The sequence below is a fragment of the Podarcis filfolensis genome (assembly GCF_964270895.1).
Source record: "Podarcis filfolensis genome assembly, chromosome: 10".
Lineage (NCBI taxonomy): Eukaryota > Metazoa > Chordata > Lepidosauria > Squamata > Lacertidae > Podarcis > Podarcis filfolensis.
The window spans coordinates 73649241-73668039 of record NC_139612.1 but is presented as its reverse complement, the minus strand read 5'-3'; the positions used below and the strand labels follow the sequence as shown (position 1 = coordinate 73668039).

At 53.0% G+C, this 18799-nt stretch overlaps 2 protein-coding genes across 2 annotated transcripts in view; one reads left to right on the top strand and one right to left on the bottom strand.

Annotated features, from left to right (window-relative positions):
* Positions 1 to 12088, top strand: part of PRRT4 (proline rich transmembrane protein 4) — a gene marked incomplete at its 5' end in the record, with an annotated part of 31444 nt that extends 19356 nt beyond the window's left edge. The window contains 2 exons of the mRNA XM_083572621.1: positions 1238 to 1336; positions 9698 to 12088. Coding sequence (XP_083428747.1) covers positions 1238 to 1336; positions 9698 to 11529 — 1931 coding nt within the window. The 3' untranslated portion in view covers positions 11530 to 12088. The remainder of the gene's footprint in view (positions 1 to 1237; positions 1337 to 9697) is intronic.
* Positions 2689 to 4320, bottom strand: LOC310742985 (adenylate kinase 8-like). Its single transcript, XM_083572985.1, has one exon. It carries the CDS (start codon positions 4244 to 4246, stop codon positions 2807 to 2809), a length of 1440 nt encoding a protein of 479 aa, XP_083429111.1. The 5' UTR covers positions 4247 to 4320; the 3' UTR covers positions 2689 to 2806.
* Positions 12089 to 18799: the final 6711 nt, after the last annotated feature.

Genomic DNA, 18799 nt, shown 5'->3' with positions numbered 1-18799 from the left:
CCAAGAGGGAGGTTGGCAGGACAGCAAGCAGCCTCCATTGAGTTGGCACAGAATGACGCTGAACCCTGGAAGATCCCAGGGAAACAAAAGCAGGGCAGATATTGACTGGCATCTTCCAGTGGTTTGCAGCAGCTGGTCGTTGCAGCCTCCAGCTGAGGAGGGCACAGCTTGGCCATCTTGGCTAGGAGCCCTCGACAGCCGTTGGCCATGCCGGGCTCTATCTGAAGCCGCTGCTCCCTCTCCAGCTCAGCTGTGTGGCACAGCCATCTTTGCCCAGGCCTGCCATGGCGCAGCGGGCAAGAAGCAAGACCTCTCTCGCGATGGAGCCAGGCAGAGTAGAGAAGCATCTCCTCCGTGGCCGGACAAAGGGGATTCCTTAGGGATTCTTCAGCCATGGTTCCTGCATTGTAGCGGGTTGGACTAGATGAGTCTTGGGGGTCCCTTCCAACACCACAGTTCTGTATTAAACAAAAATCTGCCCTAATTCCCTTATGGGAGACACAAGAGCCCTTTTAGGGTCCTTTGTAGGTTCTCCATCGGTCGGAGAAAAGAACAGAGGCCAACCAGAGAATATTGAGAAGCAAAGCAGCTCGTAAGCCTGATCTTTATTGAACTGTTGCAACAGGGTGCCCCCTTCACACACAGGAGAAGGAGGAGAACCCAGAACAAATGTGTGCCCCCCCCTTATATAGACATTTTAAATTGCCCGCCCTGGAGTCCAAGACCACCCCCAGAAACATCATACCTACATCACAGAAAAGGTGGTCTACAACAGAAATCTGAGTGCATTGTTTACCTCCTGTCTGGCAGGTTACCTGTTAATGCTTACTTGACTGGATACCCTGGGGAGCCTGGCCAGTCCTTTGTAATGACAAATACTTAGTTCCTGAGCCAGGTCACAGGCTCACCCTATTCAAACACAGACATACCCTTAAGAGAGGATTTGTGAACGAAAAGACAATGGGGAGGCTTTTCCATTTTCCTTCAACCTTGCAGAGAAATATTTGGGAGGGACAAAATGGTTCCAGGACTTTTTCTGTGGGGTTTCAGACATGTGGTTTATATATGCAGTTGTAAACATTTATCTTTTATATATAAGACCTTAAATTTTTTATTTCAGTTCTAATCTGCCTGGGAGGGTCTGGCATTGGTCTAGGTGCCTGATGGCCTCGTGGCGGGACAGAGAGAGGGGAGCAGTGCCCCCGAACCCCTCTCAATTCTCCACTTCTCTCCTCAGGGCTATTTGGATCCACGCTGCCACCTGAGCCTCCCGAGTGGAACGTCACAGGCAGCGCCGGGGAGCAACCTGGGGGCTCCTACCCGACCCCAGAGCAAGGTGAGAGTGTCAGAGAGGCAGGCGAGGGAAGATGGGAGGGAGAGTTGGTCCCAAGATGCTCACCTGAGCTCCAGGCTCCAAAGGATGGAGGGGCTCGCAGGTGCTTGGTCGATCCGTGGCCAGGATAGCTGCAGGACAAGGGCTGGCCCAGGGGTTAAGAACCTATGTAAAGCCTGCTGGATCAGGCCAATGGCCCACCTAGTCCAGCATCCTCTTCCCCCAGTGGATGAATTGTTGCCTGTGGGAAACCCACAAGCAGGATCCGAGCAGGAGAGCAACTCTCCCCTCCTGAAATGGTTTTCAGAAGCACTGACCCCTCCGGCTGTGGAGAGCAGAGCAGAGCCAAAATCTGACTCACAGCCAGAATCTTTCTAATCCCCTTTTCAAGCCATCCAGTTTGGTGGCCATCGCTGCCTCCTGCTGGAGGGAGTTCCATAGTTTAACTGATGTGAACTTTAGAGCGGATCACTACAAGACGTGTCTCTGAAAAATTTTACACATCACTTGGGAGGATAGGCGAACTAATGCCAGTGTAGTGGAAGAAGCAAAGATCACCCGTGTCGAAGCGATGATTCTTCAACATCAACTTCGTTGGACTGGTCGTGTTGTGCGGATGCCTGATGATTGTCTTCCAAAGCAACTACTCTATTCCGAACTTAAAAATGGAAAGCGTAATGCTGGTGGTCAACAAAAGAGGTTTAAAGACTCTCTCAAGGCAAATCTAAAAATATGTAGTATAAACACCGACAACTGGGAAACACTGGCCTGCGAGAGCTCCAGTTGGAGAACAGCCTTTACCAAAGGTGTCATGGGCTTTGAAGACACTTGAACTCAGGACGCAAGGGAGAAACGTGCCAAGAGGAAGGCACGCTTGGCAAACCCTCACCAGGATCAACTCCCGCCTGGAAACCTGTGCCCCACTCACTGGCGGAGGAAGGGGGAGAGGGGAGCACACCGCCCCAGCACCATCAGCGATGGGGGTACCAATGCGGTCGACCCCCCAGACACGCGCCACGCACCCCCCATGCACTGGGCACCATGCCCCCAGGATGCATGCCGCACCCCCGTGGGTGACCTGCCACACCCCCGGGATGTGCACCAGCCATGCTCCCATCTGCTCTCTGCCCCCGGTGCTGGAGCATGCAGCTTCGCCACTGGCCCCACTGTGGAAGGATGTGTGGATCCAGAATTGGCCTCCACAGTCCCTTACGGACTCATTGTTAAAACCGTGTTTGTGGAAGACAATCTTACTCAGCTATGAGGGATTGCCGAAGAAGGAGAAGGGAGAAGAACACCCTGGAGCCCAGGAGGCCAGGGACACATGTTTAAATGAAACAGAAACAAGGTCCAACTCGAAGCCAAAATACTTTTATTCTCTTAACTCTACAAATATCGATCTCTCCCCTGCCCCGCTGAGCCTCCCCGGCTGCTCTCTCCCATGGTGCAAGACTTGCCGGCCTCTGGCATCGCTCACCTCCTCTGGACAGGCAGTGGCTTGACCAGGAAGCTTTCGATGTGCTCGAAAATGGTGTAGGGGTCCTGGTCCGCGTTCAGGAAGATGGCTTCCTCGTAGTAGTCCTCCAGCTCCGTCACCTGCCGGTTGTAGATGTCTGCCTTCTTCTCCACCAGGCTGGGAGCGTCCCTGGGGTTCCGCCGCAGGCGCTGGTGCACGTCCTCGTCGGCCGGAGGCTTGAAGATGGTGTGGTACCTCTCCCCCGAGACGGGGTCGGTGGCCCGCTGGCAGATGCGCTGCAAGGCCACCTCGGTGGGCAGGTTGAGGAAGAAGACCCGGTTGGGCTCAAATCCTGTGTGCTTGAAGAGGTCCGCCTGGTCCACGTCGCGGGGGAAGCCGTGCAGCACCCAGCCGTTGGTCAGGCAGTCCTGCTCCGACAGCCGGTCCTTGAGGACGCTCAGAGCGATGCTGTCTCTGACAGGGTAGCCGCTCTCAAAGAAGGGCTTGATGAGCTCGCCCACCGCCGTCTTGGCCGCCACCTTTTCCCGCAGCAAGTCGCCAAAGAAGATGTTGACCAGCCCATACTTCTGGGCCAGCAGAGCGGCCTGCAAGCTCTTGCCACAGCCGGGTGGACCTAGGAGCAGCACTCGGGGGCTGAAGGGGGCGTCCGAGTGCGGGCGGCTCTGCACAAAATTCAGGACTTGGGCAAAGACGTCCACGCAGGGCTGGTCGGCGTTGATGGCCTTGTGGCACCCCTCGTACGCCTGGATGATGCCGGGCAGGTTGCGGTGGCTCTCCAGGAGGCGCCTGGCTGTGGCTGGTGCCGAAACGCCCTCCGGCCTCACCAGGCGCTTCTGGACGGCAAAGTCGATCGGCCAGTCGAAGGTGGTGTGGTAGACCTCCTGGGTGAGCGGGTCCAGCAGCTTGCCCAGGTTCCTCTCCATCAGCACGGTGTCTGGAGCAGAGAGGACCACCACGTGCCGGGGGGCGATGCCCGTGGACTGCAGCACCAGAGCCTGGCTCCTCGTCTCGGGGAAGCCGTCCAGCACCCAGCCCAGCTTGATGCAGTCCACGTCGTTCAAGCGCTCCTCCAGGAGGGCGGCCCACAGATCGTTGGGGATCTGCTTCTTTTGATCCCGCAAGGCCATGGCCTCGCTGGATCTCTTGAGAAGCTTGCTGCGCATGAGGTCCTGGGGACAGAGGTACGTGGCGCTCAGGTGCTTGCAGATCCAGCGGGAGATGGTCGTCTTCCCAGAGGCCGGAGGCCCCACGACAAAGATCTTGGGCACCTCATCGTTGTCCCTCTTCAGGTGGGCGATCATGAAGTTGATGGGGTCCTCGGGCTGATACACCAGGAGGTCCTCCATCAGGCTCTGCATGAGCTGGAAGATGTTGTGTTTCTCGGCGTAGACGGCCATCGCTGGAGGGACTTGGTGGGGCTTGGTCGTGACGTCCATCTCTGCCTGCTGGCGCCACTGGAGCAGAAAGCCAGGTTCTCAAGCAGGTGTTGTGTTCCGAGGTCGCCCAGCAGCGACTGGTGACATCACCATCCATAAAAGCGGAACACGGAACGGCGCACAGCCCTCGGAGCGCAGAGCCATCCTGAGCGCAGCCTGGCCGCTGTTTTTATTGATTAGGACCGAGTAGCAATTAAAGCTATGTTTTTCCCAGTACTGATGTATGGAAGTGAGAGCTGGACCATCAAGAAGGCTGATCGCCGAAGAATGGATGCTTTTGAATTCTGGTGCTGGAGGAGACTCTTGAGAGTCCCATGGACTGCAAGAAGATCATTCTGAAGGAAATCAGCCCTGAGTGCTCACTGGAAGGACAGATCCTGAAGCTGAGACTCCAATACTTTGGCCACCTCATGAGAAGAGAAGACTCCCTGGAAAAGACCCTGATGTTGGGAAAGATGGAGGGCAGAAGGAGAAGGGGACGACAGAGGACGAGATGGTAGGACAGTGTTCTCGAAGCTACCAGCATGAGTTTGACCAAACTGCGGGAGGCAGTGGAAGACAGGAGTGCCTGGCGTGCTCTGGTCCAGGGGGTCACAAAGAGGCGGACACGACTAAACAACAACAGAGTAGCAATTTATCGTACTTGCTGAGCATAGATGCCTGTTTAGTTTTTAGTTGCTGATATTCCGTGAGTTGTTTTCATTAAAAATATTTTGTTAAAGCCCTTTCATAATACAGTAAGAGAAATTCCTCTAAGTAAAAACAAAAGCAAGGAGAGAAAGAGAAAACACCAAAGGGGAAACCCCAAAATAGCAGAAGAGAAGAGAAGAAAAATAAAAACGATTTTTCGTCTTTCAGTAACATAACAGAAACTGTTCAAGATATTCACTCTAGAATGGCACCCAACTGATCTACTTTCTAGTAGGCAATATTTACCCAAATGGATTGATTCATTTCCCTTTTTACACAAAAAGTCCAACAGGGGTTCTGTTGTTGTTGTTGAATGTCAGCAATACAGTCATACCTCAGGTTACAGACGCTTCAGGTTGTGCGTTTTCGGGATACGGACACGCTGAAACCCGGAAGTACCGGAACAAGTTACTTCCAGGTTTCGGCACTCACACATGCGCAGAAGCACTAAATTGCACTTTGCACATGCGCAGAAGCGCTGAATCGCAACTTGCGCGTGTGCAGATGCGCCACTGCAGTTGTGGACACTGCAGGTTGCGGACGTGCATCCCGCATGGATCATGTTCGCAACCCGAGCGTCCACTGTAGTTTTTCTCTCCAGTAACTTCAACAACCATTCCTCCATATTAAACAGTAATAAATCTTTCCATCTTTGTCCACACAAGACTCTCTGCAGTTCCATTTCCTGTTGTATTTGCCACGGTTTTCCATCTTGATTTTGAAAAAAAGGCTCTTCCTTTAATGCTTCTCCCATTCTGTTTCCAAGAAAAGCTCCAGAGGCTTGACATCTTTCCTCACTAAATTCACTCCAAATTTTACACAGTCCTCCTTTCTTTCTCAACTTTCTCTATCTCTGCTGGCTCAGGGTGTCTTTTCATATAGCCATCCGTGGAACACCTGTGTGAAGGACTTCTAAAAAAATAAGAAACCCGGGAGCTGTAGTTTGCTAAGGTTGCTGGGAAGTGGAAGTCCTGCAAGGGATGGACTACAGTTCCCATGATTCTTGGAATATAACAAAGCTATAACAAAGGCGGCATTTTCTCATCCCCGCCAAGCTAAGCAGTTGGCTCCTTACCTCTCTCGCCCTGACCTAGCCACTGTGATCCACACGACGGTCACCTCCAGACTGGATTATTGTAACTCGCTCTACGTGGGGCTGCCCTTGAGACTGACCCAGAAACTCCAGCGGGTGCAGAATGCCGTGGCGAGACTCCTTACGGGGTCCTCACTGCGGGATCACATTCACCCGGTGCTATACCAGCTGAACTGGCTCCCAGTGGAGTACAGGATCAGGTTTAAGGTGCTGGTTTTGACCTTTAAAGCCCTATACGGCCTAGGACCCACATACTTGCGGGACCGCCTCTCCTGGTATTGTAGCACCCTGCTTGTGGTTAACGCTTAGCTGGAATGAAATATTCAACGCAGCAATAGAGAAATTAAAATAATAATTTATTTGTCAGACAAATAAATGAGAGACACAGTGGTATATGGTTACCAAAGCTCTGCCCACTCCAGCCCTGATGGTCAGCACTTATATTTCCTCAGCCCAGCCCCCTTGCTCCTCCTTTGGCTGCCTCTGTCCAATCAGCCTGGTTGAAATTCCTATTGGCTGTTTGCTAGAACCAATCATAAAAGATACACCCATTTCCTATTACCTTTTATGGGAGACAAAGAGCTATATTTCCTTCTATCTATAAATGGCAAACAAGTAGCCATATGTCTTACATTTGCCTCAACAAGGCACCTTAATTACCAGATCACCTCTTGCCCTTCTTGCCCTTTTGCCCTCCAAAACAGATGGCTAATGGTTTTAAATTTTTATCATTTTTATCTTAAACAGAGGTCAGAGATCTTGGGTTCACATTCTCACACACCATCAATGAAAGATCTCCTTCTTTGGAGGTCTTTAAGCAGAGGCTTGACAACCATATGTCAGGAGTGCTCTGATGGTGTTTCCTGCTTGGCAGGGGGTTGGACTCGATGGCCCTTGTGGTCTCTTCCAACTCTATGATTCTATGATTCTATGAAATAAGAATCTAACACAAGAATCTAACATCTCTTACTTTCTAAATCCTTTGCATAATTACATTTAAGCCAATATATTTCATACATAACATATATAGATTTTTTAGAAGCAAAGGCCTTTTCTAAGTAAAAACTTCTTCAGTTTACAACCCCCTTTCCTGGCCAGTTGCTTTTCCCATTAGCTCTTGCCCTTTAACCTGTGGCTAAAGTCTCTAATGGGAGACACATGGTATTATATTTTGTTAAACAATGAATCCTACTATTTAGCAACTCTTAATTAGTGCTTTTGCAGCTTGATTGTATTCTGTAGGGTCAGTAACCTAGTAACCTTTGCTCTCAGCCTGTAATTCCCTTTTTACAACTTTGAGAATTTTGGCTCCTACTATAAATAAATCAAGGGGGGCCTTTGTCCAGGAAGATAAACATCTGCCAAAAGTCTTTTAGACAGCTGGTCTTCTGCCTGGCATTAAAAACACACAAGCATCTGCATATATATATATATATATATATATATATATATATATATATAATTTTAAAATACAAGTCTTGATCAGATGCCTCAGTATGTCCCACAGAGGAACTTACGGTCTTCAAACAAAAACATCTTGGAGGTCCTGGGCCACAGGGAGGTTAGACTGGCCTCAACCAGAGCCAAGGCTTTTTCGGCTGTGGCCCCGATCTGGTGGAATGCTCTGTCACAAGAGACTAGGGCCCTGCGGGACTTGACATCTTTCCGCAGGGCCTGCAAGACAGAGCTGTTCCACCAGGCCTTTGGCCAAGGCACAGTCTGACCCCCTCTCTCCTTCTGTAATCCTCATAGAACTCTAACCCGATGGTTGCCATTAATTTGATTTTGAATTGATTTTAGAATGAATTGATTTTAGAATGCATTTCAATTAATTGATTGTGATTTTATGTGAACTGTGTTACTTTTATTGTTGTTAGCTGCTCTGAGCCCGGCTTCAGCTGGGGAGGGCTGGATATAAATAAAATGTTATTATATTATTATTATTATGGGGAGGGAGATATTTTAAAGAGATGATATTTGTTGTTGGTCCAGGAAGAGCAGGAGCCTGGAGCTCAGTGAGCAGAACTGAGAATGGGGTTTTTTTTCCTTCCAGTAGCACCTTAAAGACCAACTAAGTTAGTTCTTGGTATGAGCTTTCGTGTGCATGCACACGAAAGCTCATACCAAGAACTAACTTAGTTGGTCTTTAAGGTGCTACTGGAAGGAAAAAAATTTTTTTGTTTTGACTATGGCAGACCAACACGGCTACCTATCTGTAACTGAGAATGGGGTGTTTGCTCTGGCTTCCTGTGTGCTTAGGAGAGGCCCATGGCCTCTGCAAACAGCACCCGGCGGGGCCTCTGTTGCTCCAGACAAGGCATCCCACCTCCTGGCTGACCTCCCATCTCAGCTCCCTTGAAAAGGGCTGCATTGCAGGAGGCTTTGTGCAAATATCACAAGTATCCCAGGACCATTGATTCAGGGGGTCACCCCCTTCCCCTTCTGCCAGATCAGGTGGGATGGATTTACTCAGTCCACAGAGGGGCTGATTCTCCAGTTGTCCTTGCCCACCTGCAATAGCTCCCCCCCCCACATGCTCCCCACCCCCATGTTTCAAGCTAAATGGGAATCCTTTTTTGCTGTCTGAATTCCTTCCCAATAATCCTTCCCTTTGAGCCCTTAAAGGGTCTCTTCAAATGCAAATCTTCAAAACGAGCCATCAGTATGGAAGAAGCAAAGATCACCCCTGTGGAAGCGATGATTCTTCAACATCAACTTCATTGGACTGCCTGATGATCATCTGCCAAAGCAACTACTCTATTCCAAACTTAAAAATGGAAAGCACAATGCTGGTGGTCAACAAAAGAGGTTTAAAGACTCTCTCGAGGCAAATCTAAAAAAAAATGTATAAATACTGACTGGCCTGTGAGCGCTCCAATTGGAGAGCAGCCTTTAGCAAAGGTGTCATGGGCTTTGAAGACGCTAGAACTCAGGACGCAAGGGAGAAACGTGCTAAGAGGAAGGCACGCTTGGCAAATCCACACCGCCATCAACTCCCACCCTGAAACCAATGTCCCTACTGTGGAAGGATGTGCGGATCCAGAACTGGCCTCCCATAGTCACTTACGGATTCACTGTTAATATAGGGTTACCAGACATTCCCAGTTCCCGGGGACAATCCCCAGATTTGCAAATCTGTGCCTGGGAAACGTGGCAGTGGCAGCCTCAGAAACCTGGAGCCAGCCTGGTAGTGCAGTTGGCTCTGGCTGGCTCCAGGAGCTGCTCGCTGCCGTGGCACCCACCATTTTTCCTCACCGAAAGTCCCCATATGATGTGTCTTGTGCGCAACACATCCTATGGGGACTTCTGGCAAGGAAAAATGGTGGGCGCCATGGCAGTGAGCAGCGAGCAGCTCTTGAAACCAGCCAGAGCCAACTGTGCTACCAGGCTGGCTCTGGGCTGCTGACTGCCACTGCCGCCACTGCTGAAGGGGAACTGGAGATGTCCGGTTTTAAAAATCATTGACCTTCTAAGTCCAGGATGTATGCATTATCCAATATAATCCACTCTTTTAACTAACACAAACAGGCCGTCTCATAATACATTTGCAGGTCTGGCAGCTTCCTTCCATCCTTTGGGTGGGATCAAAGATGGGGCTTTCAGGGACTCGCTCCCGGCGAACAAACCAACTTCTCAGTCCACCCCCTTTTCTCCTTCTCCCCCCATAGGTTCCGAATCCAGCAGCCTCTCCGCATCTCCCGGCAGCGAAGGGGCTTTCGTGGCTCTGCCAGGCTGCCCACCTGACCTCCTGAACGACTGTGGTTCACCGCTGCCCGACCCCGGCTCACCCCCGGCCTCCTCGCTGCTCTCGCCGGCCCTGCCCCTCTTCGTGCCACTGCACGCCGACTGGGACGTGGCCCTGGCAGAGTGGGGCCTGGCCTGGGAGGCTCATGTCTATGGGGCAGGCTCCCTTTTTGCCCTTCTGGCCCTCCTCTCCCTGCTGGGCCTGCTGGGCCTCCCTTGCCGCTGCCCTGCCGGCTGCAAGACCCTGGCACTGCTGCAGCTGCTGCTGCTGGCGGCGGGCGGCGGGCGAGCCACCCTCCTCCTGGGCGACGCCTGCGGGCACCTCGAGCTGCTGCCCGCCTTTGCCCTGCGGCTGCTCCACGACCTGGCACTGCCCTGCCTGACCTCGGCCCTGGCCGCCACCCTGCTGCTGCTTTCGCGCCGCGCCCGCCTGGAGCACTCCTCGCCCTCCGGCCTGCGCCACCCCTGCCTGCTGGCCGCCCTGGTCCTGCTGCACTTCTCAGTGGCCACGGGGGCCGTTCTGGCCACCGACCTCCTCCACCAGCTGCCCTTCCTGCTCCTGGCTTCGCGGGGCACCTTCGCCCTCCTGGCTGCCCTGCTCTCCGTCTCCTTCCTCATCTTCCACTGCAGGGCGCGAGCCGAGGCCGCACAGATCTACGACCTCAAGAGCGCCATGCAGCCAGCCTGCCGCTGCCCCTTCGCCGACACACGCCAATGGAGGCAGGCTGCTCACACCGCCCTCCCGGCCGCCTTCTTTGGGCTGCTGAGCGCCAGCCTGCACACCTACGCCATCCTGCATGCCCTGGGCTACGGCCTGCGCCCCCAGCTCTTTGGGCCCTGGCCCTGGTGGGGGCTGCAGCTGGCCTGCCGCATCTGCGAGGCGGGCATGGGGCTGCCCTTGGCCTTCCTGGGGCTTTACGCCACCTTCTGCTCCTCTCCGGCCGGCGGGCCGCCCTGCTGCGCCCGCTGCTGCTGCCTCTCTGCGGACCCCGCTGCTGCCAAGGCCCAGCTCCTGCCCAACAACTTCCAGTGGGCATTGTCTCAGCATGAGAAGTTGGTGGTCTGCGACACCATCGCCCGCAGCGAGTCCGACTACCTCCCGCTCTACGCCCTGCCTGCCGGGGAGGCCGACGACGCCAAAGCCGTCTCCGTGCTGAGCGTGGCCGTGGAGGCTGGCGACCCCACGGCCGATTTCCAGCCCCCCTCGCCCATCGACCTCCGGCGCAGCATCGACGAAGCTCTGTGCAGCGAGGGGCTCTTCCTCCAGGACGGGGGGTCTCCCTACGCCCCCTCCAGCACCCTGTCGCTCAGCCTGGCCCGGGAGCGGTCTGCAGAGAGCGAGCTCTACCGCACGGCCTCCTGCCTGGAGCTGGTGCCTGCCCGGTCCTGGGGGGCCGGCAGGGAGGGGGCCAGCGGAGCCACCACTGCCGCCTCCTCGTCCCCGGAGCCTTGGGGGGGCGGCGAGGGCGGCAGCAGCACCTGCTCCACCTGCCCCTACAGACACTCCACGGACGACACCTCTCTCGTGCTCAGCTCCAGCCCTGGGAAAAGCCCCCCGCGGGTCTCGCCGGCCTGCGGGAGCCCCCCGCCTCCGGGCCGCCAGAGCTGGCCCCAGGCTCCCGTCTCCCAAGAATCCCTGGTGTCATCGTCTTCGGGGCCCCGGGGGCCACACGCAGCCCTCCTGCAGGAGGAGTTCATGGACGTGTGCCGCCAAATCGACGCCCTCAGCGTTAGCAGCGACACCATAGACTTGTAGGCGTGCTGGGAAGAGGGAGGGGAGGCTGACCTTTGACCCCCCAAAAAAGGCACGTGCAATTCTCAGCGGGAGCTGCAGTGGGGCAGGTGCCTTGCCACTCCCCCCCCCAGTCGCCAACTTTGCATGGGTCAGGAATCGTGGTGCGGCTGAGCATGGGGGGCTGCTCTTGTCTGCTCTGCTCCCCCCACCCCCAAGGGAAAGGAAAGACAAACGGACATCCCTGCTGGGGCACAGCCATATGCAACGCCCCCCCTGCCCCCAACCTGTGTCCTCCTCTGGTCTGCTGAGGCCTCAGTGTTAGAAAAGAGCCTGCCCCACGTTCCCCCCTCTCTGGACTTGCTTTCCCATCCCCTAAGGGTGGGGGCTGCCCTCCAGCAAGAGTTTGTTCCCTTTAGTAGCGATGAAAGAGGATGTCTTGCCTTGTTCCGTGGTGTCGTCGACTAAGAAGAAAAGGAAGCAGGTGAGGACCCCCCCCCTCCTCACCAGGGCTGGGGGAGGGAGCAGGGAAAGCGAGAAAGAGAGTTTTAACCTTTATTTATCAATAAAAGAGTTTTATGGAGACACGTGTCTGGGTTTCCTCTTTGGGAAGCGCAGCGGAGATTCACCTGCGAGTTCTGCATTGCAAAGGGTTGGGATGGATGACCCTTGGGCCCCATCTGATGGGACTGTGGTTCTGTGCTGCCTGGTCCCCCACTGCTACCCCTCTTATAGCAAACAGAGGGAGCTGTCTTCTGCTGAGCCAGACCTTTGGGCCTGTCTAGCTTGGTTCTTCCCGCACTGACGGGCAGAGGCTGCCCAGGGTTTCGCTCCAGCCCTGCTTGGAGCCAGAGTCGTACCTAGGCTCCCTTGCACCCTTGGGAAGGAGCTGTGTCAGCACCTCCAGAGGCAGGAGAGACCATGGACCAGAAGCCCAAAAAAGTTTGCTTTCCGTCCCCTTCGTTATGACCGCCCACACACTTCCGCCGCGCTTTCCTGCTTGTGTGGTGGCACCTCGACAAAACCACTTCTTACTGTTTGTAGCAGAGTTTTCCCCGGAAGCAAGGACAAGAACAGGAGTCATACTCAAATTCACAGTCAAGAGCTTCTTCATTGCTTGACTGGTTACACAGGCATTTCTGTACCTATTATATACAAGCCATTTACATTCCTTCTCTATCTCTCCAGCACGGTATACTCTCAGTCCAGTAATTAACAATCCTGACACAGCAAAACTCACAGTATCAGCAGCACACGTTGTCTTACTTCCAACCTTGTTGTCAGCGTGCGTGCTGACTGTGTGTGTGTGTGTGTGTGTGCGTTCGTGCGCACGCTTTCCTCTTGTGGAAATTGCACCCTGCAACTTCCTTTATTTGCACCTCCGGTTGACACCAATCAAATCTCAAGTGCCACTACTACACACTAAAGAAAACTCTGGAACCCTCTTTAAAGCTTCCAGGAACTTTTATCTGTTTCTTAAAGAATGTTTTCACCACATTTGTGACTTCTGCCATGGACATCAAGATGGGTTCTGCTCCTTCTCTTCTTCTTCCTCCTCCTCTGGTCCCTCGGTCTGCCAGCCACTTTCCGTTCTGTCTCCCTTCCTGTTCCCTCCTCTTGCAAGTCCCTCCCCTCCCAACAACCTCTCCATTTTTATAATAATAATAATAATAATAATAATAATAATAATAATAATAATAATTTATTTCCCCCCCTCCATCTGGCTGGGTTTCTGCAGCCACTCTGGGCGGCTTCCAACAAAGACTAAAAATACATTAAAATGTCACACATTAAAAACTTCCCTGAACAGGGCTGCCTTCAGATGTCTTCTAAAAGTCTGGTAGTTGTTGTTCTCTTTGACATCTGGTGGGAGGGCACTCCACAGGGAAGGCGCCACCACCGAGAAGGCCCTCTGCCTGGTTCCCTGTAACTTGACTTCTCGCAGTGAGGGAACCGCCAGAAGGCCCTCGGAGCTGGACCTCAGTGTCCGGCAGAACAATGGGGGTGGAGACACTCCTTCAGGTATACAGGACTGAGGTTATTTAGGCCCCTACTGAGCACCACTGGGGAGGGGGCCCTGCAAGGCTGTTGTGACGGCCCACAGCAGTGACTGGATTACTCCTCAGAGGTGCCCAGAGGATCCTGCACACCTCTCCCGGCTGCCCAGGACAGCAGACGAGCCGTCTAAGGAGCGCACAGATAGGCGGTCAGGCTCCTAGCCCCACCACAGAATATGCCACAGAGGAAAATAGGATGTGCATCTTTCAGGGATACGCTCCCGTGTGAGTCACATGACTTGCACAAGAGGGCGGTCCCCCGGATAGGGGCCACACTCTTATCACAGGAGCCAGGTGACTCGTGTAAGAGCACACTCTCCCCCCAAAAAAACTGCCATCTTTTGGGGTCGTGCTCTTGTGGGAGCATCATGGGATTCAGCCGGAAGCCAGAATGGCTTCTGTAATTCTGGGATGTCCCGCTTGAAGCGGAACAGTTGAAGGCCGCCACGAGCCTGACTAGAGAGGTGCGGATTTCGCACATGCACCCTGGAGCTGTCCATGGAGGCGCAGGTCAATTGTTTGCCCAGGGCAGCTGTCTACCAGCTCCACCTGGTACGCAGGCTGAGACCCTCCCTGCCCGCAGACTGTCTCGCCAGAGTGGTGCATGCTCTGGTTATCTCTTGCTTGGACTACTGCAATGCACTCTATGTGGGGCTGCCTTTGAAGGTGACCCAGAAGCTGCAATTAATGCAGAATGCGGCAGCTAGAAAGGTGACTGGGAGCGGCCGCCGAGACCATATAACACCGGTTTTGAAAGACCTACATTGGCTCCCAGTACGTTTCCAAGCACAATTCAAAGTGTTGGTGCTGACCTGGAAAGCCCTAAACAGCCTCGGTCCAGTATACCTGAAGGAGCGTCTCCACCCCCATCATTCTGCCCGGACACTGAGGTCCAGCTCCGAGGGCCTTTTGGTGGTTCCCTCCCTGCGAGAAGTGAGGTTACAGGGAACCAGACAGAGGGCCTTCTCAGTGGTGGAGCCCGCCCTGTGGAACGCCCCCCACCCCACCAGATGTCAAAGAGAAAAACAACTACCAGACTTTTAAAAGACATCTGAAGGCAGCCCTGTTTAGGGAAACTTTTAATGTTTAATAGGTTATTGTATTTTAGTGTTTTGTTGGAAGCCACCCAGAGTGGCTGGGGAAACCCAGCCAGGTGGGTGGGGTATAAATAATATATTATTATTATTATTATTATTATTATTATTATTATTATTATTCTTAGCAGGGGACAACCTGATCGACCCCTAGTTATGCCTCTGCCAGGAGCCAACGAGAATTGAACCCACGACGTTTAGCACAGAACGCAGCCTCTCTGACGCCGTCTCTCTGCCACCGCTGCCTCCTCTGTGTGGAACCCGGAGGCATTGCAGAGGGAGGGTCTAGATGACCCCCCAGGTCCCTTCCAAGGCTGCTGCTCTCTGATTCTAAGGAAAGTGGTCCTCTCCGAGCTGTGGCTTCCCAGCCTGCCTGCCCCTTCCTGCAGTTCAGCTGTGCCAAACCCTGCTGGGGGTCCCTGCCCTGCTCCCTGCAAACAGACCCCCCTTCACTCCCCCTTGCCTGCCTCTCCTCCCTCCAGGGCACACACGGCTCCAGACAGTATGACTGACACCCATCGATCTCTCTCTGCACACCCAGCTTTTCTCTCTCTCCCCCTTTTCGCAACATAATTTTTTATTAATTCTTCCAAGCCTTTTCACAGTAGTCTTCATCCCAAATAACTACATTGCTTCATAAACTGACCTCCGCAGTGCATTCTACCCAAACCCTTTCTACCGCATTTTATCTTTATCCAGTGCAAAAGGTGTCTCCATTTACCGTTATCTTAACATTTTTCTTCCCCTGCCTTCATCATGAATCCTGTTCATGAAATTTCATTTGACTAGAGTGTTTTTTTCAAGCAGTCCACAAAAGGCCTTCTTCTATCAAAGCGGCTCATTCTCATCTCTCCGTTTCGCTGCCAGCCTGCCATTTCTGCACAGTCCAGGGCACACACACGGCTCCAACTGGTGTGACTGGCGCCCATCGATCTCTCGCTGCTCACCCAGCTTTTCCACTCTGGGTCAGTCAGGCGCAGGAAAGGCCTCTTTTCTCCAGGCTGCAGAGAACTGAGTTGCTCTGCCTGCTTGCATCGCATGGCGAGTGAAATTGGGGCCGAGCCCTGTGGCCGCACCCTGACCCTGTGCCTGGATGGTTGGATAAGCTCAGTGCAGAGCTGAGCTCCTGCTGAAGAAGGGAGGGAGCATGTGCAGAGGGCCTTTTGCAAGAAGAACGGAAGCTGCCTTTGTTGTTGTTTAGTCGTTTAGTCGTGTCCGACTCTTCGTGACCCCCTGGACCAGAGCACGCCAGGCACTCCCGTCTTCCACTGCCTCCCGCAGTTTGGTCAGACTCATGTTTGTAGCTTCGAGAACACTGTCCCACCATCTCGTCCTCTGCCGTCCCCTTCTCCTTGGGGCCTCCATCTTTCCCAGCATCAGGGTCTTTTCCAGGGAGTCTTCTCTTCTCATGAGGTGGCCAAAGTCTTGGAGCCTCAGCTTCAGGATCTGTCCTTCCAGGGAGCACTCAGGGCTGATTTCCTTCAGAATGGAGAGGTTTGATCTTCTTGCAGCCCATGGGACTCTCAAGAGTCTCCTCCAGCACCATAATTCAAAAGCATCCATTCTTCAGTGATCAGCCTTCTTGATGGTCCAGCTCTCACTTCCATACCTCACTGCTGGGAAAACCATAGCTTCAACTATACGGACCTTTGTTGGCAAGGTGATGTCTCTGCTTTTTAAGATGCTGTCTAGGTTTGTCATTGCTTTTCTCCCAAGAAGCAGGCATCTTTTAATTTTGTGACTGCTCATACTGGCTCAAATCACCTAGTTCAAGACTGCCTGCACTGACTGGCAGCAGCTCGCTTGGGTTTAACGAAGGGGAAACTCCTGGCCATGCCTGGAGGTGCTGGGAATTGAACCCAGGATCTTCTGCATGCAATGCTCTACCCACTGAGTGATGGATTCCCTGGCCTGCCAGTCAGAGCCATCTTTCCTATTGGGCTTAGTGGCGCTTTGCACCAGGGCGCTGGCCTCTCAGGGGTGCCCCAGCCAGTGGGGGAGCTGCGCGGCTTTGCCAGCGGCCTCCCCTTTCCCTGCACGCCCGCCAGCTGTGCCCCGTCAACCATATGCGGATGATACGGATGATACCCAGCTCTACCTCTATTTCAAATCAGAACCAGTGAAGGCAGTGCAGGATTTGCCCTCCCCGGAGCCCTTGGGCAGCCACGGAAGCTCTCCTGCCATACCACACTCACTGCTTGGTGCGAATGTTTTGGTTTTGGAGACAAGGGAGGACCATAAATCCCAGCTCCAAAGCCAGAGATGGCTTAAAGGAGGATTAGACACATTTCTGAAGGATAAAAGCTATTGAAGGCTCCTTCTTCTTCTTTGGCGATCCCTCGTAGCCGAGTAAGATTGTCTTCCATAAACACGGTCTTAACAATGAGTCCATAAGTGACTGTGGAGGCCAGTTCTGGACCCACACGTCCTTCCATAGTGGGGACATTGGTTTCTGGGTGGGGAGTTGATCCTGGTGTGGATTTGCCAACCATGCCTTCCTCTTAGCACGAAACAAATTAAAAACATTCCTTCCAGTAGCACCTTAGAGACCAACTAAGTTTGTTACTGGTATGAGCTTTTGTGTGCATGCACACTTCTTCAGATACTGTGATACCTCAGGTTACAGATGCTTCAGGTTACAGACTCTTCAGGTTACAGACTCCGCTAACCCAGAAATAGTACCTCGGGTTAAGAATTTTGCTTCAGGATGAGAACAGAAATCGTCCTCCGGGGGCGCGGCGACAGAGGGAGGACCCATTAGCTAAAGTGGTACCTCAGGTTAAGAACAGTTTCAGGTTAAGAATGGACCTCCAGAACAAATTAAGTTCTTAACCTGAGGTATCACTGTACTATGAAAGCTCATACCAATAACAAACTTAGTTGGTCTCTAAAGTGTTACTGGAAGGATTTTTTTTATTTTGTTTTGACTATGGCAGACCAACACAGCTACCCACCTGTAACTTCCTCTTAGCACATTTCTCCCTTGCGTCCTGAGTTCGAGTGTCTTCAAAGCCCATGACACCTTTGGTCAAGGCTGTTCTCCAACTGGAGCACTTGCAGGCCAGTTCTTCCCAGTTGTCAGTGTTCATGCTACATTATTAAAAATTTGCCTTGAGAGTCTTTAAACCTCGTTTGTTGACCACCAGCATTATGCTTTCCATTTTTAAGTCCAGAATAGAGTGGTTGCTTTGGCAGACGATCATCAGGCATCCACACAAAATGGCCACAACATGAAGGCTCCAAGGCAGGATGATGAAGAAGAGGAGTTTGGATTTGATATCCCGCTTTATCACTACCCGAAGGAGTCTCAAAGCGGCTAACAACCTCCTTTCCCTTCCTCCCCCACAACAAACACTCTGTGAGGTGAGCGGGGCTGAGAGACTTCAGAGCAGTGTGACTAGCCCAAGGTCACCCAGCAGCTGCAGGTGGAGGAGCGGAGACGCGAACCCGGTTCCCCAGATTACGAGACTACCGCTCTTAACCACTACACCACACTGGCTCGGCTCTGCCCTCCGCAGTCAGAGGCAGTGATGCTTCTGAATGCCAGCAGCTGGACACTGCAGCAGGAGGAGAAATGCTATCATGCTCGGATCCTGCTTGCAGGTTTCCCTTAGCTGGCATCGGCTTGGCCCCTGTGAGAACAGGAGGCTGGACAGGACGGGCCATGGGCATGATCCTGCGGGCTCTTTTGGGGTTCTTATTGTTTCCACACTACTGCCACCTATGGGCTTGTTAACGGAGAAATCTGAGGGCTCCCTTGGACACAAAACAAGGAGACCAGCCAGGAATAGCAGAGCAAAAGAGCAGCCAGTCGGCTTGGTCTTTACTGAAGACTGTCGGGACAGGACTCCCACCTGCCACCAAGTGAAACAAGAAGAAAGCCCAGAACAAAAGAGAACCTAAACTTTTATTAGCTGCTAATCCCCATGTTACACCCACCCAAACTACATCACTAATACATGGTTACATCATGAAAGGGGAGGTCTGGTGGCAGTAATCTGAGCATCCTGGACCCTGCCCCATGGTTCCGCTTGCCCACCACCAAACACCCATCAAGTGTCACAAAAGAGATACTTATGGTACATTTCCTTGTTTCCCAGCCAAGTTCATCCCACCCTTTTGTCTTCATCTGGGTTTGTTATT

Coding starts and splice junctions, on each gene's coding strand:
- LOC310742985 (XM_083572985.1), bottom strand. CDS start 4,246: ATGGACGTCACGACCAAGCCCCACCAAGTCCCTCCAGCGATGGCCGTC.